The sequence below is a fragment of the Kryptolebias marmoratus genome, linkage group LG13, assembly GCF_001649575.2.
Source record: "Kryptolebias marmoratus isolate JLee-2015 linkage group LG13, ASM164957v2, whole genome shotgun sequence".
In the NCBI taxonomy this organism is placed as follows: domain Eukaryota; kingdom Metazoa; phylum Chordata; class Actinopteri; order Cyprinodontiformes; family Rivulidae; genus Kryptolebias; species Kryptolebias marmoratus.
Genome location: NC_051442.1, coordinates 20,540,765 through 20,562,084, shown reverse-complemented (window position 1 = coordinate 20,562,084; position 21,320 = coordinate 20,540,765). Strand labels below are relative to the sequence as shown.

The 21,320-nt window shown below is 40.5% G+C and overlaps 1 protein-coding gene across 1 annotated transcript in view; it reads left to right on the top strand.

Moving 5' to 3' along the window:
* The window catches only part of atp2a3 (ATPase sarcoplasmic/endoplasmic reticulum Ca2+ transporting 3), a 58,624-nt gene that overhangs the window by 10,565 nt on the left and 26,739 nt on the right, over positions 1–21,320 (top strand). The window contains exons 2-6 of the mRNA XM_017412654.3: positions 6,877–6,894; positions 7,221–7,303; positions 13,550–13,654; positions 14,230–14,368; positions 21,131–21,211. Coding sequence (XP_017268143.1) covers positions 6,877–6,894; positions 7,221–7,303; positions 13,550–13,654; positions 14,230–14,368; positions 21,131–21,211 — 426 coding nt within the window. The remainder of the gene's footprint in view (positions 1–6,876; positions 6,895–7,220; positions 7,304–13,549; positions 13,655–14,229; positions 14,369–21,130; positions 21,212–21,320) is intronic.

The window sequence follows — 21,320 nt, the reverse complement described above, 5'->3', positions numbered from 1 at the left end:
TACCTTAGCCAGAGAAATCATAAAGCATCAGCTCGAGTCTCATTTTGGACAAGCTTCTGACCAAAACCAACAAAACTCCCTGCTGTTTTGGCTCGGTGATGAATCCTAATCTGGAGATGTTTGGCTTTTTTGATCTAGTCAAGATTTAAATTTAGAAGAAAGTACCAATCTTAGTTTATAGTCATTTCCATCAGTCTGTGCTCTACATGGTTTGATGCTAACTCACATGTTTGTATGACAAATGAAACCGTCAGCATGTTGGCATTACTAGGAAGTACATACCTTATGTATTCTTACTGATTCTCTTGGTTGGTATTATCAAAAATATTTGAGAATATAATCATCTTAGATGGGATCAGCATTCAACTTTTAGAACCTTTTAGAAATAAACCCAAATAAGGCAGCTTTCTCTAGTCATTGTGTTTTATTAAAATGGCTAAAGTCATTGATTAACAATAACATTAGAAATGCTATCATCTAAAGAAAAATAAAATAAATTAAAAAAAGTTAAGTTTCTTGTAGCTACTTGGAAAGTTTTTTTGTTCTCATGTTTGCTGTTGGTTTCTTTCTGTTTCTACATGTGGTTTCATTGCTAAGCCTCAGTGGAATGTTTTTCAGAAAGTTATTAGTCAGCTCTCTCACTGATGATCAGTTTAAAATGGCGCCATCTTTCTCTTTTTGCACTTTGGGCCTTTGCTCGGTTAGAAAACTCAAACTTCATTTTCTGACAAACAGTCAACGTTTTGTGCCTTAATGCTTTTTAATTCCTTGCTCTATAGTCCTTTGGTACGTTTATTAATGGGGAGGCAAAGCATTCCCACATTATGCTGGAACCTCCACTGTGTTTTACTGCAGGCACTACATATAAAAAAACTGATGTGCCTCATTGCCAACAAACTCTAATTTGGTTCTTGCGTTAACAAAGACGACCCTGGAGAGACAGTAAGCTCGTCTATAAAGAGATTTTGTCAGCACTTCTTTGGGCCTTTTTATGACTTGTAATTGAGGTTCAGTCGTCATTATGTAAAACAGACTCAAATGACTATTTTATGTGCTTGTTGAAGACATAAAAAGACTTCAGATTCAGCGGTGCCAGTAATTCGGAGCAGCCTTGTCTGGTGGATCTTACGCACTTGTTTAAATTAGGAGAAACTTTAACTTCTGACCTCTCGCCGGCTGTTGTGCGATGCTTTCTACGAGCCAGAGATGATAATGGAAGGGCAGAGGATGAAGTCCATTTATCATTCACATTTGATCTGGTTAATGCATTCAGATCTTTTCCAATGGGAGAATACATTAGGAGATTGAGTGGACGTCGGAAGCTATCATTAGGGGTTACCATCATAGTATTTATAGACCTATGTGTTACGTCCTCCTGGTTAGTGGATGGCTCCACATCCTGGAGGACAAAGTCTTGGCTCGCAGCTCCTCCGCCTCCATTCATTTACTCTGTGTGTGACGCCCTGCTCCCTGTTAACCAGCTGGCCTGTTGGCTTGTTTATTTAGAGGTGTGTCCGCTCGTCTGCATGCCGCCACTCCTGCTAACGGTGTGCGAGCAAAACCCTTGGTGCGTGGAAGTGCTTCAGAAAGCTTTTAATGTCACTGCTGACTGCATCACAGTTGCCGTTAGTAAATTCTGACAAACGCTGACGGATTACCCTGTGAAGAGCTTGTTTTCAGGAAGCCTACATGCCACATGTGTTTGTAGTTTTCACACCACAACCTGAGTTCCATCCTATTAAGGGTGTCAATACATAAGCATTGATGTGCCCTCATTACCATTTTGGCCTAGAATTTTTGTCCTGGATTTTGTCACACAGCTTTAAAATAAATAAATAAAAACAAATGCAAATTGCAGCTTGATCAGGAATGGTGCGCTCTGACTTTTGGATCATGGTATGTCACACAGCGTAAAGAAATTTAGCAAAAAACTGTGAGCGGGGGGGTGGGTGGAGACCAATGGGAGAAAACATGAGAAAGCTCAGCTCTGTAGCTCGCACATACTTTACAGTGGAAGCATTGTTCAAAGTTTAAACGGGTCACAAAACATTAAACTTTACACTATATTCTCTTTACTCTTCTTATACAGTCCATACATCAAATTCAGGGGCATAACAGTCAGACCCTCCAGGATTTTGCGATGTTGCGATCACAACTATTAACGCAAAATCAAGCAAACCTCGCAAAATTGCAACTTTTTGCAACTTTGTCCAAAACACTGCAACTTTAACCCAACATTTATCGTTTCTAAAGTGATTTGACACCGTTTCTGCGGTCTAGTCTCTTCTTTGTGGGTTTGTGTAGTGTGGAATACAAAATAACCCCAAATAACTCACAAAGAAGACATGTGACGTCACATCCTGTTAACATCAGAATGCCGGGAGCACGCAGGAGCAGCGACCGAAGCCAAAATGTGCGCTAATGCTTCACATTTGCCCACTAAGATTTCAGCAAAGGACCGCGCAAAACAGTTTCCTAACCAGCTGCACGAGAGTGGGGGGGGGGGAGTTTTGCACGTCCTGCAGTGTAATCATCGAACAAAAACGCATCGATAAACACTTTGTGTCTGCAAAACATGTGAGGAAAGCTGCAGACGAGGGACAATCCAGAAATGGTCATGAATGTCAGTTTAGAAGCTATCAAAGTTCTCAAATAAAGCACCTTTTGATAATGTCAATGTTTGTTGGTAATTATCTTACAAAACTAGTAAGTATTTTTTGTTTATATATTAAAAGTTATGTTTGTTTATTGATTTTAGTAAAAAAAAAAAAATCGCAACTTTAACGAAAAAGCCCCCCGAAATCAGGCATTTTAGCCGCAACAATCACAAAAAATGCCCGCGAAATCCTGGAGGGACCGAACAGTACACACACAAAAAAAAATCATGTTTCAGTATGGTGTATATACATAATAGTCCAGCCCTCTGGTAATCCACCTGACCATCAGGATCTCATGAACTTCCTTTTAATAGAAGTGTCAAATATTCACACCATTGTTTCAAAAGTCATGTTATTGTCGTCTTTTGTTTCTGTGAGCAGGAACTGTCTCACTGTAGCCACAAGAATAAACTGTGATCAAAATCCAGAGCAGCATGTTCAGCATCTTTTGTTAACGAACGAGTTGAGCACAGTTAGATGGTCTGCACTGAAACGATCATTTATTTTCTCTGAGTATTTCAGATATCATGTTTGGACATGTTTTATTCTGTAAATGCATTTCAAATTATGAGGCTTAATATTTAGTTTAAGAGCTTGTTTGAGGAAAAAATGTAAAAATGTCTGCTTGTCTTTTGTTCACCACAGGAGAGACCCTTTCCCACTGTCCAAAAAAGTAACTTTGAGTTAAAGTCAAATTTAAAGACTGCTTTTATATGAGTAGATTTTTACATAAGTAACTTTACTTTATTTGTACTTGAGTACAATATTTTAGTTCTGATATACAGTAAATATTACTGTATACAGTTTATGGTGCTATTAGTTTCAGTAGGTTTAAAATCGCGTTTTTTGACAACGGAGTATGGTAGCCTGTCTGCAGCTATAAAACCTATGGTGTTTGTTATGAATTTGTCTGAATAGTTAGAGAGGGGCTGTTGCACTTTTTCTTTGTGCCTTTTACTTTTATATTCAGGCGATGCTGTTGTAAATAAATAAGTTCAACATGGAGCCAGCTGCATACCCTACAGTTGTTGAACAATGCAAACGTAAAGTTCAATCCACCTTTTTTTTTTCCTTCGCTGTCACTGTAGTTGACCAAGAAGCGGTTATGTTCCAAAACAGCCGAGTTTCCTGATAGTGAGAAGCTCTGGTCTGCCCGTGTGTTCTCCAAGCTCATCGCGTGGCTGAACGTAGAGCTCCGAAGATAAATTTCCTGAATGTGTACAGGTTTAAAGCAATGCTTTCATCTTTTTGGTACATTTGCTTGCCGAACTGTAAGGCCCGTACCAAAAATCTTCAGTGAAGAATACATGCACCATTACACCCCTAATCAAAATGTAGGCATTGTTTGGCAGTATAGCTGCATTGGCACCCTTCAGAATGTCTTCATAAGCTTCATAACTACTCTTCCATTTGAGTCTTAATATATAAGCTTTTTTTTCCCCCAAATAAACTCAGTCAGAATGGAAAGAGGAGTGGAATGAGTTTGCACTTTTATCAGCAATTTTTTTTTTACAGAGTGGATACATTTCCTTCCTGCCTATCTGGATGCAGAAACCATCACTCTCTTGTTGCTGTTGTTGGCAACTGTCTCCAGGAAGTGTCTCCCCTCGGCTTGGCGCTGTTTGATTTTTCTGCCGTCCGTAAACAGCCTCTTTTATTCATTGTCTGGGCTGCGAGGGAGGTGGAGGGGGAGAGGTGGGGCAGCGCTGTGGGGATGTGGAGTGGGAGAGAGAGAGAGAGGGGGGTGAAGTCAGTATTCAGGAATGTGCCTTGGCAAGCCTCGGGTCGACGCAGCCCAGATGACTGGGAGGGAATCCTTGGCAGAGGGGAAGCTGGGGAACCCCGTTCAACACCTCCAGCTCTTTCCCTCTCTGTAACCTCACCCCCTCACCACCACCCTCCTGTCTGCCTTGTCCTTTCACTCGGTCTGTCTTTCTCTGCAGCCGGCCTGTCTGCAGTGTGAAAAAAAAAAAGTACAACCAGGGAGATGCAGAAATGGAGAAACTGTTTTTGTATGTCTGACTAGTGGAGCATGGAAAACAGCAGAACCCACTCCTGCACTTTTTTTTTTTTTTTTAAGCTGCAGCCAAAATGTCCCCTGTGAGTTCAACCGTGTCCAATCTGAACTCTGAAAACCCTCCAGACAGCCAGTTTGGAAAGCTATTCCCAATGAGTCATCGACTATTATTACACAGGCTGAGGAGGGTCTTTTGTTGGTGGAGAGAGACAACCCCTGCACATGGAGGTTGTTTAGCAAAATGATGATGCAGAGCTAACAATACAGCAGGTGGAGAGACATTATCAAGCCCGTGTTTGAGGTGTCATTTGTATTTGTATGACCTTCTGCGCTCTTGCACTGCTTGTTACAAGCTGGCAAGCTTTCCCTGATTTGAGCAAATTAAGAAAAAATATTGCAGCCTTTTCGTTTTAACGGATTGCTCGTTTAGTTTTTTCCAAAATCAGATCATTTTGTTCTCCTGCCACGTGAGTGAGCTGCAAGACGTTTGTTTTTGGAAGGAGGCTGGCGGGCTCACGTCACAGGCTTTCCTCTTTCCAGCCCCTCTGCACACAGGGTCACGTTTGTTACTCGTGCAGCGCGGTGCGGTCAAAACATGCAGGGAAACACGAGGTTTCCACATCACGAAAGGAGAATACTGCTGTCATTTAATGTTCCAGCCTGCCGCCTTCTAAATATAGCCGCCTTCCCCTTCCAAACGACGCCATAATTCAAAGCTTTTGCTTACTTTGAAGATAATAAGTACGCCTTAAGGAGCATAATGTGGCTGCACGTTGGATTTCTCATCAGGAAAAACAGCAAGCCGGTGGGACTTTTGTCAGTAACACTCAACGTGTCGGTCACACGTGATCGTGACGTAGGACCTGTTTGGTGGGGACTTTGCGTTGGACCCGATGAATGCAGTGACTAATCACGCCTCAGCCTCGCTGTGGCGACACTGATCAGCAGTACTTGTCATTTGGAATGTTTTTAGAGCATGACTGATGTGCTTTCTACTTGCACCAGTGACTCATGTGCGTGGTGGGTGCTGTATTCTGCTCATCAGATAGGAGTGGATGAGATGCTCAACTTGTCTCAAGCTGCCAGAAGTGAAAAAAATAAGAGAGAATGTATTATTTGTTTTCAAATGACAAAAAAACTGACAAGATGATGGAAAAGAAAATGGCAATGTGTTTAGACACTTTGGTTTGTTTCTATAAGGTTGAGGCTACAAACAAACGAGGTGGCACTGATTTACGTAAAACTTTTGACACAATGGATCTTTCGTTGCTTTTTCCAAAATTATGGTCAAAACTGGTTTGTTAGAAGTTTGTCTACTACTGAAAATAAAGCTAATTCTAATTTTGGGATGGGATTTTTTTTTAAGTAAGCAATGTTGAAATTGAAAGAGTTTATCATACAAAAGATTTCGGTGTGATTTTTTTTTTTTGTTTTGTTTTGTTTTTATCATAAACTGTACGTCAAAAGTTTGTTAAAATTGGAGAGTTATTACATAAGAAATGTTTGTATTTACCGCTCTCTTGTGATGATATACTGGATATGATGCACTGTGTTGAAAGTTGAGGAAATGCATGTATGCATATTTGCAAACAGAGTACGAGTTGGGGATGACATTCAGCCACTACCACACCAAATTTAATCCCAATAGCTGTATAATTGACAAAGTTGTACCCCGTTTTTTGTGTTTGATTAGCTGAGGCAACAATTTACATCCAGTGATTACTTTGAGAGTTTCATAAAAATCTATTTAGTGCCTAATGGAATATTTTGCTAACAGACAGACACACTCACACATGCAGTTACATAACCATCCAGCTTTCAATATACTATAATATATGTCTGTGTGTGTATAAGTGATGTCTGCTGGTTTCTTTAGCTGAGTTTGGCTTAGTATTTCTAAATATAGCGCCCATTTTGTAGGTGAATTCGATTTCATGTCCGTAACAGTATGATTGCAGATAGTAATCCTCAGCTCGACAGACAGCAGCGTTCCTGTTCTGCCTCATCGCGCCGAGCATTTCATCATACCCAGCGCAACAATTTCACAGAACAATTTGTAATTGTCAGTGCTCCTCGGAGTCTGGCTGAATTCATCAAACGCACTAACTGCTCTTTGTCTTTCTCTTCCAAACCTAACCCCACCCTCTTCCCCATCTCCGGCTTCCTAACTCTCCTGCGCCTGGCATGGTGTGACCTCAACAGAGCTTCCAGCCGAAGAAGGTAAATATTGATTCGAATAATGAGCTGCGATTCTCCTCCCTTTACTGCCTGATTAAGTGTCTTGAGTATGGATTGCCTTCTTTTATATGAACTACAGGGGTAAACTTTGGGGTTGTACACTCCAGCCGTTTTCCTCCCATAGGCACACACACCATAGTCTTCTGTAAATACACACTTGGCTACATGTCACTATCACAGAGCTAATGTCAATACAGCCTGCATGTCCTCCCCACCCTGAAGCATCTGTAGTCCTATACACACTGAGGGTTTTACTGCATGTCGAATGTGATACATACAGGTGTGTGTTGTGTGTTTGCATGTTTCAGGCAAGTCCCTGTGGGAGCTGGTGGTGGAGCAATTTGAAGACCTCCTGGTCAGGATCCTGCTGCTAGCTGCCTGTGTCTCCTTTGTGAGTAGAAAGCAGCCTTTAAAATGTCCGTAATTCTGCCATTTTTGTTCACAATCTTTACTCTGGAGTGGAGATCCTAACTGAACTGTGGGCAGAGAATTGCTGCCAGATCAGCCTTATTAAGGGTCCAAATGTATAAGCATTGACTGGATGCTGTTATTCCTATTTGGCTTTCTGTTGCTCTTCTGTTTTTGCCATGGTTTTCAATATGCTTTGGAAAGAAACCCACAAAAAAAAATGCGTCAAAACGTGCAGCTCGATTTGGAATAACCTTTAGTGGCAGTACATTTTACAGTGTAGACGAAATTTACAAAAAGGAGCTCCACAGCTCAGGCAAGCGTTGAGTAAATGTTTGGACTAACTAGACGCACCTATCAAGCGGTCTATGCTCAGCACACATACAGTCATGTAGTAACATTGTTCAGTTGAGAAAACAACGACAGACTAAACAGGCGGTGTCACGCCAAAGTCCAGAGGTTTAATATTAGCTGATGTAGCATTCTTTCACAACGGTGTTTGTCCCTTGTCTCTGATTATAAACCAGAGCCTAGCCTGGAGGGAAACCTCTGTCCTTTTCTTTACACTCCAAGCTGATGTCACGACTAGGTACTAACTATTAATAACTATTTGACAGAACATCACTTCAAAAGTGACCAGACTATCCTTTAGGAGTACCTCAGGGAGTGACAGACACAGGTGTGTGGTTACTCTAATGAGCCACTGGCAGCAGCTTTAACATTTCTTTTGATTTTGGTTCTCTTTACTCCTTTTATGGAGTTCATACATCAGAATGTCCGCTTTTTGTCTGCCTAGATTATTACAAATTAAGTCCCAAATTACTAATGGGCTTTTAGAGAAGAAGGTTGATGGAAGTTGGAATATTTGGCACTGGCATCATTTACAAAAAAAGATTTAAGCATGTTTTTGTTTTGCTATTAGAACTCTGCCCAGCCTAGAAATCAGCCTCTCTTTCATGTGGAAAATTGTACTAGCTTTTCCAACCCGTGTTTGTGTGATTTGTGTGTGTGTGTGTGTGTGTGGTGGGGGGATAATACTATCAGTCAAAACGCCTCAAACTGGTTGCAGGCCGAGGGAGGAGAAGGTCACAGAAGGGTGGAGAGGGAGGGAATCCTGCCTGGTTAATACTTTTTTCCATCTATTGCAGCACTTCCTCGGCTGTCTTGGGATGAAATTGCTGTTGCTATTTCTGAGAGTAGGAAAATTGCTTTAAAAATGTTTGACGGAAGATAGCTCTAACTTCTTGTTCTGTCAGTGAGAGGATAAACACTTGGGAGTTAGAACTGATGGGTTCTCCTCTGAGTCCTAGAACACGGCTGCTGTCCCACTGCTGCACAGGCGCCATGTCATTGTTGCCTGTATGGTGAGGTTAAAATGTCAACTCAAAAATGCATTGCACTCCAACAGCAGTTCATGTTCACAAAGCTCAAACTTCAGAGCCTGTTTTCAATGAGAAACGGATTTATGGTCCTTTCATATCTGTATTTGCTCACTGTTTTAAATGTTTCCACTGTGAGCAGGGAGTGGCTAAAGCCAAGTTAAAGCTAAACCCAAAACCAGGACTCATTTGGTTGCATTTTTGAATGTATTCAAATTAAAAATATTAGATTCTCCTGCCTCCTTTGCATGGCACAGCAATGAAGTTTATCACTAAACATCAAGACAAAATGAGCTGGGTGGGCCCATGGAAAACATGTACATGTGAGCAGATCTACAGCAGAAATTGGTGCTTTTATTTCACAGACTCTTCAGTTTGTTACATATGTAATTGTACCTCAGTTTATTTATGAGTTGTGTTTAACGGAAACCCCCAAATTTGAGCCACAACAGAGGTTTTTTAGGGCACAGCCACAGAGAAAGCCACATCAGCCACCTGAAAACAAATCTAGGCTTTTCCTGACAGCATGAGGTTGACCTGATGTTGAATATAGGACAGCTATACAAGGGCAATCTGAAACACGATTTATGAATAAAATGTACAACCACAACTCTGAAAAAGTTGGGACATTATGTAAAATGTAAATAATAACAGAATGCAATGAGTTAAATCTCATTAACACATATTTTATTCATAATTGAACATGGTAAACTTATCAGGTGGTAAAACTAAAATTGTACCATTTTTAGGAAAAAAAAAGTGGCATAAATAAGAAACTGCTGGAGAATTATTTTGCAACTAATTGGAATAATTGGCAACAAGGCAATAAGAATGGGTATATAAAGAACAGTTTAGAGAGAAGTAAAAAATGGGCAGAGGTTCACCAGTCTGCAAAAAAGTGTCTAAAAATAGAACAATTATAGAACAATGTTCCTTGACAGAAAATTAGGTAAACTATGAGTAGTCCATTTTTTGCAGTTCGTAATATCATCAAAACATTTCAAGAATTTGGAGAAATTTCTGAGCTCAAAGGACGAAAGGCTGAAAGTCATTATTGGACAGCTGTAATCTTCGGGCCCTCAGGGCCACTACATAAAAAACAGGTCTGATTCTTTTCTGGACAAAATCATTGCCTGTAAACACAGTTCAGTGTCATCCACAAATGCTGGTGAAAGCTTGATTGTGCAAAGAGGAAGTCACAAGTGAACATCATCCAGAAACGCCATCTTCTCTGGACCAAAACTAATTTAAAATGGAGTGAGGCAAAGAGGAAAACTGTTCTGTTATCAGACAAGTCAAAATTTGAATTTCTTTAGGAAACCATGGGCTTTGTGTCTTCTGTACTAAAGAGGAGAGGGAGCATCCAGCCTGTTATCAATGCACAGTTCAACAGCCTCTCTGATGGTATGGGGGTGCATTAGTGTCTGTGACATGGGCAGTTTACACATCTGGAACGGTACCATCAGTGCAGAAAAGTATATACAGTTTTTAGAACATCTGCTCCCATCCAGATGATGTCTTTTTCAGGGAAGGTCTTGCATATTTCAGCAAAATAATGTTAAACCACAAACTGCATTCATTCTAGCAGCACGGCTTCAGAGTAGAACTGACCTGCCTGCTGTCCAGACCTCTCAACAACTGAAAACATTTGGTGCATCATGAAATGAAAAACTGGCAAAGATTACCAGGACTGTTGAGCAGCAAGAATCCTCCATCAGACAAGAATGGGGCAACATTCCCTCCAAAACCTCCAGCAGCTGCTCTCCTCAGTTCCTGGATGTTTACAGACTATTGGTAAAAGAAGCGAGGCTTCACAGAGGGAAACATGGACCTGAGACAACTTTTCAAAGATGTGTTGCTGCCATCAAATTCAAAACTACCACTTCTTTTTTTTTTTTTTTCAAATAATGGTACAATTTCTCAGTTTAAAGGTATGATATGTTTACTGTGTTTCGTTGTGAATAAAATATGGGTTTATCTGATTTGGAAATCATTGCATTCTGTTTTTATTTACATTTTACATAATGTCCCAACTTTTTCGAACTGGGGTTGTCATTTTTTTTATTTTTCTCTGAAGAGGTTCAGATGTACTGCACCATCTGTCGGCACATTTCAGCATTCGGTTAGCATTTAAAGCATTACTGGTGTTACGTCTGAAGCTAGGAGGAGCTGTTCATTCAGGTGATTTAAACCCAATCATGAACCAAATTTCAGCTCAAGGTTCCTAAAGCAAACAGTAATATTTCAACCAGCTCCTCAGTAAATGTCACCACCTTTAAAACACTCCTCTGGTCTCCATTTGTACTCATATTTGGTGAGAAAGCAGCATCCCTCCTGCTCTGTGAATGTGTGCTGATTGTTCCAAGCGTTTCTTTGAACCGTCCTCACCGGCAGGGCTGCCACTGCTGCCCTCTAATCTCAGCTCAGTCTAAAGGGAGATTTAGCGTCCCAAATGAGTGGGAATGATGAGCTATCGACCGTGCTCAGGCTGCCGTGACGTACACTCCGGTGCTCAATACTCCGCAGAGAATCTACTCCGCTGTCATTTGATAGGCCCCATCAGATCACCGTAAAAGAAGTCCACTTTATCAACTTTTATGAGAGCATTGCTTTTGTGGTGCAGTCAGTGAAAAGATAATGTAGGTGTGAAGATGTGTCTTTGTAATGGGCTTTTTCTCAGTTATTATTTGCTGAAAATTTCTAATGCCTTTTGCATTCTTCAGTTATCCAACTATAGCTGCAGAGAAAACACTCAGTAATATAAAATAGTTTATAGCGAACCTGTTTTCAACCTGAGCAAGAGTAGGGAAAACGTTATTATAATAATGTTTAACATATTGAGTTGACATACTGGAGCCTTTTAAGCATCTGTAATCAATATGCAAGTATGAACAATGGATTACATGATGATTTGTAGCTGAAAGGGCTTGCTTGTTGATTCAGACTCACAAAGCATCATCATCCCTATCTGCAGCTCTTCCAAACTTTATAGGAACGTTCCTTATCTGATTCACTCTTAACCTATCAGAATTGTTTGTTTTCTTTACAACAACAGCTTGTCTTGTCCACTCAAACGTGTTTTACTACCCGAAAAGCAATAAAAAAACACCAGAGGTTAGTACGTCATAAGCATATTTGTGGGATCAAAAGCAGAACATGACGGAACTGAACTTTATTAGAGCTGGTTGTCATAAGCACAACACCTGCTCAATCTGGGAAATATGTCTGCATTTGGACAAGAAACTAAGCAACAATTGGAAAACAAAGTCCACTCTTCCAGTTTTTGTTCTTCTGATCAAATGCACGGATTAATAGATCATCTATAAAAGCAGAGGTTTTGTCACTTTGCTGCTCTGAAACACAATGACAAGAGGGAAAGACAATAGCAATGATCTCCCCCATTAGTCTCAGTATTTAGTTTTTACACACTGCTTCAGCTTTTAGAATTGTTTATTTATTGATTTTATTTTTTGTTAAAAAAAGAGTTTGTGTCACATTTTTCAATTGAGAGTTTATAATTGTAAATTCTGGAGAAGAGCAGGGTTTTGTTTTTTGTTTTTCAAATATGCCTTTGTGCACCTTGTCCTCTGCTATTCTTAGACTAGAATTATTACTCTAAATGTTATAAACTTTAGCATGTTCTGTGTTTTAATGTGGTCTTCCTTATCTATGTTTACTGTAGATAAACAGCTTTGGACCTCCAGCTTTTTGTTTGTTTGTTTTTTAGGGATGTCAAGAGGCAACATTATGTTGCTCAAAGCACATCAATAGATGGACTTACCAAAGTATTGTAATACAAGTAATTGATAAAAATGTAAGGTAATTTTGTACTAGTGAGCTTATGGTGTATTGGTTAAAATATAAATGAAAACTGAACCAATGGTCAGATACTGAGCTGAAAGAACTAACTTAATGCTAGTAAATCTATGTTTGATAAAAGCTAAAATGACTAACCTTTTAGGGACAGTTCATATCATTTAAAGTGGAGTTTTGTGGAAAGGTTTAATTAATTAATTCACCTGTTTTTAGATAGTTCTTCAAACAATCTCAGTTTGAGGAAATAGTTTTATGGTGACAGGATCGACAAACTAAGGGCTTGTCTGACTCCATTGTGGATTACTGCTGTTTTAAATCACCTCCAGTCCTAAAAGTTTCCTAGATGTTTATACAAATGCTATTTTTTAAACTTTTACACCGCTCAGTTCCACATCATATTGTTATTTTGGCAGACATATTGTGATATTCCTGCTGGAATTGACCCAAGCTGCACCAGCTAGCTACTGCTGCTGCTAATAACCACCGACATTTTTGCAAACAACCAAATAATGTAAAATTGACACTAATGTAAAGCTATGCAAATTAGCGTTCGCACGAACCGCTATAAAATTTCTGAGCTTGGAGCCGTTTTAAGATGACAGCAGCCCTCTTCGGTCTTGACCCTGTTCAGATTAGCAGTTAACTCGTCTACCTGGTCAGAATTAAACCTTATTTCTCCAAAACTGAGGCTTTTTGAAAGGCTCTCTATTACAGTTAATATATAAACTGTTCATAAGCTTTCAACATAACCCAACTTTGAGAGAACTGAACTATGGCTTAAGAAAGTAGTGTTTGGGTGTGAGAGGTTTCAGCCCTCGTCCGATTGGAACTTAGTGCTCCTCAGATAGAAAACATTAGCTTCTACTGCTAGCCAAGCCTTCCTCAACCTAAGCAGCATCTTAGCTTTGGAAAGAAAACGTTTCACTTTGGGTTTCTTTCCCAGGCTTCTTCTCAACAGTTTTTCCTCCAGTAAGCTTTCTTGAGAGCTGAAGAAACTTGTGAGCTAACACGATGTACTCTGTGTGTTCTCCTAGGTGTTGGCTTTGTTTGAAGAAGGAGAGGAAACAACCACAGCCTTCGTAGAGCCTGTTGTTATTCTCCTTATCCTCATTGCCAATGCTGTTATTGGGGTCTGGCAGGTGAGATACGCTGTTTATGCTTTGTCTCAGAGTAAAGTGTATAAAAATGTGAGTTTTTCATGTTAAATGTTAAATTGGCTGCTGTTAAAAAAACTGTGTCTCAGCTTTCAGAGCTGTAATCAAACTAAGACAATGCTATCATTTGTAAGTCCATGAATCCCATCACAGAGGGACAAGGCTGTCAAAATAAAACACGATCAAATCACAGTGTTTGTGTAAAGTCTTGCCCTGGCTTCACTTGTGTTGAAGAGGAAGCAGAATTTATTTTCACACAGAGTAAAATACAGAAACTGTGTGCACTGGTGTTATGAAACAGTATAAAAAGTCAGTATTCAGAGGAGTTTATACCCACAATGGCTTCTAGAAATTCAGAAGATTCTTACTTTTCAAAAATCTTTTTACTTTGTGTTTGTCTTGGGTACTTTTTATGACAATGTAAAATTTAATATATTTATATATAAAAATGCAGAGTGATCTCTCAATCCATAAGTGTAGAGCATTAGTCGAAGAAGAAAATGCTGAATGATCCTTGTTACGATTTCCTCCTCCTCTCCTCATTTTCTGCCTCTGCTCAGGAGCGGAACGCAGAGAACGCCATCGAGGCTCTGAAAGAGTATGAACCAGAGATGGGGAAGGTGTATCGCATGAACCGCAAGGCTGTCCAGAGAATCAAAGCCAGAGACATAGTCCCGGGAGACATCGTGGAGGTGGCAGGTTAGCTGTGACTGCATCACGCATATGTTTTTTTTTTTTTTTTTAACTGTCACTTCCTGGGACCAATTTACGCTTCGCCGACTCCCACACAGCACTCTCTGCTGTCACCTAGCTGCCTGTACGCTCCCATTGCTACAGACACACTCAGAAACACACTCACCCAGCTTCCATTCATGAGTTTGGAAAGACTGTTTGAATCTTTCAAACTGTATTACATAAGAGTCTCTTCTGTGGGCTGCTTGTATCTGTGTGTTTGTGTGTGTGTGTGTGCGTTGGAGAGGTTCTGCTGTGGTCACTGCGTGTATTTAAGGCCCAGTTTAAGTTTCCACAGCTTTCCCCTTTCCTCTGCTTTCCATGCTCTCAGTCTCACCACCTGGACGCTGCTGGATGTTTGTCACCCCCCCCACCCACCACCACCAATGTTACATGCACATACAGACAACTCCCCCGCTGTAAACTCGCCCATTATGTGTGGGCAGCATCGGCTAAAAATAGCCTCGTTGTCCCTCGGGCTCCACCAACATCTGTGTATGCAGGGCACACACGCAGCCAGCCCCCCACCCCCGGGGAGAGCTGGCATCTACGTGGCTAGGTTTGGGAGGGTAATCCTGAGCTTTTCGTGGCTGGTGATTTGTCTCAGGTGGCTCAGAGCGATGTGTGGAAATGGAGGAAGTTCTCACTGTGTGTGTGTGTGTGTATGTAAGAGAGAGAGACAGACGAGAGATCACAGTGTTCATTCATAATCACAACACAGGAAAGAGAGGGAAAATGAATTCTGCCTTGCTTTCAGTAAAACCTTGGATTTCAACACAAGGTTTGAAACGTAAAATACCAGTCAGTCCATTCAAATAACTATTATTAAGTAGCACTTTTAGCAAGTAAATAATCCATTTTCTGAATAATTTTGTTTTTGGAAAAAAAAAAAAAATCTAGGACACATGAAATGCTTCCTTGGAATTTGAGCTCGTTGGAGCCATTGTTTTCATTCATGTGAAGGCAACGCCACGCAGGTCGAATTCCATAAAACTCATACCCACCGCCGCCACTACCATCAACACTGGCAGTGTCTCCATGGCAACACTCCCCACTCCGTTTGGCTCGTCTCTCCGTGGCACCAAAGTTCACAAGGAGCTGCGGTTTAAAGTTGACACAAAGTGAGCCATCTGCTGCGTGAGTGAGGGTTTGATATTTCTGGTGATTAGCAGCAGCTGCATCCGTGATGGCGCTTCCATTAGCGGACAGGTGTGGAAAGGTGACAGTCAACAACACAAATGAGTGAAGTTGTTATCTGAACCTGGATTGGTTGATAAGCTTTAGTATGATGTTATTTATTTGTTCTTATTTGCGCATGTTGTTTTTCACATTTATGTTTTTACACTTTAGGCGTCGCAGCTTTTCTAGCCTTTCCGGTAATTATTGATGTCTGCATTGCTCTTTCCCCCTGCAGTAAATGACAACCCACAAATGCGTAAGAGCTTGAGGCCTTGTCCAGATGGAAACATGGGTTTTTCAAAATTATATTATTAATTTATTTAGACAATTCTAAAAATAAACTCGTGAAACATGACACTGTTCGTAGAATTGCATTCATCCTCACGAAAACACAAAACACAAAAGGCTATAGTAGCTATGCCAGGGCCTGTATGTAACACTACCACAAAAATACAGCAGAAACAGGAAACAAGCATAGGGGCTTGATCAGTGGAGCAGGTAGAGCAGCTGCTCCCCCTTTTTTCTACAATGATGGTGCAAACTTATGATTTTCTTCCCGTTTTTTGACATAAAAAGATATTATCACTCCAATGACTCCAATTTTTTAATTTTACAAACTAAAAAAAAAATCATATTGAGGATATTTGTTACATTCTCCAACCCCCCCACCGCCACCCAACCCCCTTCAGCTATGACCTGGTTCAGTCCAACTCAGCTGAACAATGGTAGCTTGCTCTTGTCCTTGTCTAGACGCAATTACATCCTCGATTCTTCTTCCTTATTTTATCGCATCATCAGGCTCTCATGGGGCATGCACATAAAGCTTGCACACTGGCTACAAACCGTAAACACCAAACCTAAAGTTTCCTCCCCCTTCCTCATCTAGTTCTCATTTGTCAGGTATATGTCATTGTTCCTCAGCTCTTTCTGCCAACTGAAGTAATACAGTATATGAAGAGTTTGCTGTTGTTAAGCAACTAGATTTTTGATGCATCTTCAGCACAAACACAAGCATGGACTCAGCCTTTCTTGTTGTTGTGTCTGGCACTGTTGGCTCGAAGGTTAGGTTTGAAGTTATGACATTATTGTTTTGAAAAGGTTGCGCTTTGCAGTCTACATGAAAAGTGTGGCCTTTTTTTCCCACTCTGTAACCCAATTTCTAAAAAAATACAGCCTTGGAGCACCCTATAATGCTGTTTCAATGCAGTTGCAAAGCTGGAATTATAAAAAGAATACTTGTGCATATCGACAAAACGTCGTACTAATGCAGACAGCCCCTTTTAAAACATTACCGGAGGAGAGAAAATAGGTGTGGCTGTTACTTAAAGAGAAAGGCTTAGAAGGGAAATACAAGTTTTTATCCATTCATCCATCTTCTACCGCTTATGTGTGGTCGGGTCGCGGAGACAACAGGTCCAGGAGAGAAATCCAGACCTCCCTCTCCCCAGTGACACTCTCCGGCCAAAGAGGATACATAATCCCTCCAGTGAGTTCTGGGTTTGCCTCGAGGCCTCTTCCCAGTGGGATGTGGCCAAAAAACGCCAAAAGGAGGCGTCCAGGAGGCATCCTAATCAGATGCCTAAACCACCTCAGCTGACTCCTTTCAACGCTAAGGAGCAGCGGCTCTACTCTGAGCCCCTGGATGATGGAGCTCTTCACCTTATCTCTTAAGGCTGGGTCCGGCCACCTTACGAAGGAAGCTCATTTCGGCTGCTTGTATCCTGAATATCATTCTTTTGGTCATGATCCAGACTGGATAACAACTAATTTTAAAATAGTTTGCTTTTGCAGTTGTTTGAAAATTTTCTTTGAATTTTAATTGAAGCCCGCTGTTACAGACTGTGGATTAAAGGTTGGTTTGTTTGATTTTTTTACTCTTTTTAACAAGCCTTGACTAAAAATTACAGATAAAGTCCATTTAGAGTTTAGAAGTTTTAGTAGACTATCATCATATTATGTTCATTTTTACACAATGGCAGGATTTATTAAACAGTTTTTGATATGTTCTAGTCACGATGTTTCTCCATGACATACTGGCTCCATAAACTCCGCACTCCAGGCTTTTAGAGCCCAAAGTTAAGAGTTGCTGCTTTTACTAGCTAATTTTGAACACTTTTACCTGCTTCTATTATTAGTGCATTCAGTGATGAGGTAAAAATAGGAACTTTCCATCCTGTGGCTGTGAAAAGATGAACGGTAACTACTTGTTAGCCAGGATGTAAAACAAAGTACCAGGAACACATTCTTGGCTCATTTCCTTCAGAAATGGGATTTAAAAACAAAAGTGCTTATGCAGGAAATCACAAAACCATATGAAAAAAGTTATAAATTTCCACCTTTAAGGTACAGTGAATGTAGCGAGGTTTGATTTGCAAAGATTGTTTTACACTTTGAGCTGCAGAAGTGACACTTCTAGGGTTGTCATAAAATCAAGAGTCAAACATTAAATGTAAAACTACATTAATTGGATACTTATTTGCTTTAGTGCTGATGTTCCCATCAATTGGTTTGCAAGACCAAAATGGGGAGGGATGTTTGTTTGGTGCAGCTTATTTTTAGTTTTTTTTTAGTATTTTTGTGCTTAATAATTCATTAGTTATCCTACCACATTGTGGAAAAAGGTATAAGAGTATCAAGTTATTTCTTTAACATTTGTATCAAGTTTGAAAGTTTGGTTTTGTGGTAACCCTGTGGACATCTTTTGGGCAAATCTAAACGACTTGTAAAACAAAGCGACTGGCAAGTGTCGTTTCAGGATAATGGGTTAGCATAATACAATACAATATAAATGATGAAAACCTTTTGGGTTGGATGTTTCTGTGTAAAACTGTCTTTGTGGAAGACCTGCTTGTATCAAGTACTGAATGAATTTATGGCCTAGGCTTGTTTAAAAAGAGTTGCGATGAGCACCTTGCTGCATTGTTGTGAAACATACACAGTCATGCATTGAGCACCTTGAACTGACTGACAGCGTCGTTGCTAAGCAATTTCAAACAGGCATAAACATCTGAAGTAGGCATTCTTCTTTCTTCGAAAACATGTGGCAGGAATCTGTCAGCACAATCGTCTGACTGCAGCATGTTGGGATGTGGTGACAAAGAAAACACAATATTTTGTTTTGTTTTGTTGGGGATTTTTTTTTTTGGGCTTTCCTGGACTTCAGATCAGCCGGCGGTTGTTCCATGGGAACTTGATGCCTGGGGGGTAGAATAAACTGTACAGAGGAATAGGAAAAGGACACTGTGGACCACGAGTGCCTTTTTAAGGAGAGAACATAAATATATTTACTCAAGTTTCCAGCACTGCTGCTGTCAGTGCCAGCCACGGTTACAACAGGGTTGTGATTTGCGCCTCCACTGGAACTTTCCTCTGTTTTTTAAATGGCTTGACTGCGGTGATTCAGGTTGTCAGGAAGTCGGAGGGTTTACACAGGACCTAAAAGAAGGAAACCTACGCTGAACCGTTCCAAGTAACCAAGTCACAATTACCCTGCACGTGGGGAAGGATCCCTACGACCATATATTATGCAACAGATTCGGATTTTGTTTGGAGGTCTATTACTTTGATGAAAAACATTGCTTTTGTCTTGACAGATATGCAGTCACAGGGAAAAAGAAATCCACCCTCTTTCAATTTGAAATGATTTAAATCTAACCTCAAAAATAAAAAACCCACAAAATTCCATCATGTCATTATTTGTTAAACAAAAACAAAGATTAAATGGAAAAGCTGTGAGGAAAAACTAAGTTCACCCCATGATTCAGTAGCTTGTAGGACCAGCAATAACTCTTATGACTTAATCAGTCTCTCACATCATTTGGGAAGAATTTTGGCCCGATGTTATGTTGAGAATTGCTTCAGTTTATTGAGATTTGTAAACCTTTGTTTCTGCTCAGCTCTCTGAGTGTTCAACCACAGCATTTCAATCAGGTTAAGGTTCCGGACTTCGACTGGACCATTACAGCACCCTGATTCTTCTCATTTTCAGTCATTCTGTTGCAGATTAGCTGCTGTGTTTGGGACCATTGTTCTGTTGATGCAGTTTCGTCCAGCTGTTGTACAGATGTTCTCACATTTGACTCTAGAATACTTTGGCCTACAGAGGAGTTCATGATCGACTCAATGACTGCAAGGTGTCCACATCCTATAGCTGCAAAACAAACCCAAATCATCAGCCCTCCACCACCATGCTGACAGCTGGTATGAAGTGTTTGTGCTGATATTTTATTTTTTGCCAAACATGGCACTGTGCATTATGGACAAACGTCTCTACTTTGATCTAATCTATCAAAGGGACATTGTTCCAGGAGTTTTGTGGTTCATTCAGGTGCAATCTTCTAAACCCAAGTCGTGGTGCCATTTTATTTTCTGAAAGAGATGCAGCTCTTGGGGTTATTTCTCTGAGCATTGCATGGTCTGACCTTGGGGTGAATTTGCTGGGACAGCCACTCCTGGGACTGCACGTGCATAACATTTTTTTTTTAATTGAATAATGAAACCCAATAAGTACGTTGACCATTTTTTTCCTCTTTATATGTCATTAAATCTCAGCAAAGCCTTATTAGCATATTCTACTTGAGCAGTGTCTGTGGGAGGCCATGGTGGGAAGAGAAGCAGAAGACTGCGGGTAGGCGTTTGAAAAACCTCTCATTTCTGCCCTCGACCAGTCCCACTACAGTGAACTTGTAGCCCCCAGCCATCTCCTACACTCAAACACAACACACACTTATCTCCCCATCCACCTCTCCCACTCTTTTTCTCTCGCATCCCATAGATGTCAGGAAGAAAATGGCCAAAAGATGAAGGCTTTACACAATATTTTCTCTCTTCATCCCATATCCTGTAAGGAAAAAAAGACTTTTCCCCTCCCGAGTTTTAGAAAATTGAGCAAATGTCAAAATAAGATTATGGAGCTCAGAGAAATGAGTGTTTGCAGAAGAAGAAAGTCCGTTAGTAAGTCTGCTATGAGTGCGGAAAATCAACAGGATGTCCACAGAGTTTGTTGCAAACCCAAGGCAGAATAAACAAGGAGGAAGTCGGTTTTTGTTATATTAAACACTGAAAAGCTGCAACTGCAGTTTTAAGAGGCTTTTTGTTGCTCTGAGTAATGAAAACACTCCTCTGTTTTGTGCTGGAGCAAAACCTAAAAACATCACATCTGCCTCGGGTATTTGGAGCAACTCTTCTGTTCTGAGATCATAATCTATGACCGCATCTAGCATTTTTTACAAGCCTGCTCTGTCCTTCTGTAAATGTTCCAGTAAAGGTTCATTGTCAGACACTGACGGAGAGGAAGTAATAACCTTTATGTTTTGGGGCATTATGTAATTAAAACCCTCCCGGTATGAAGTATGAGTTTAATATGCAGGCTCAATAAGCAGGGTGTCTGTCTGACTGTGGGGGAGAGCAGAAAAAAGGGGTTTGTACATTTAATACAGGCTTCATCTGTTGTTTTGTCTGACATTTGTTGGAAAGTGTTGTATCGAAAAAGCAGAGAGGCGTAAAGAGAACAAGAAGGGAGGGAAAATAATCCAATCTTTTTTTTTTTAGTTGGTGACAAAGTGCCAGCTGACATCAGAGTGACCTCGATAAAGTCCACCACCCTACGAGTGGACCAGTCCATCCTCACAGGTACTTCTCCTCAGCCAACCTGCATTATGGCTTTCAAGAGTGTTGGACATGCTCTGCTCTTGTAAATTTAATTTATGTCATCTTTACTTGTAGTTTATAGTTGTGTATT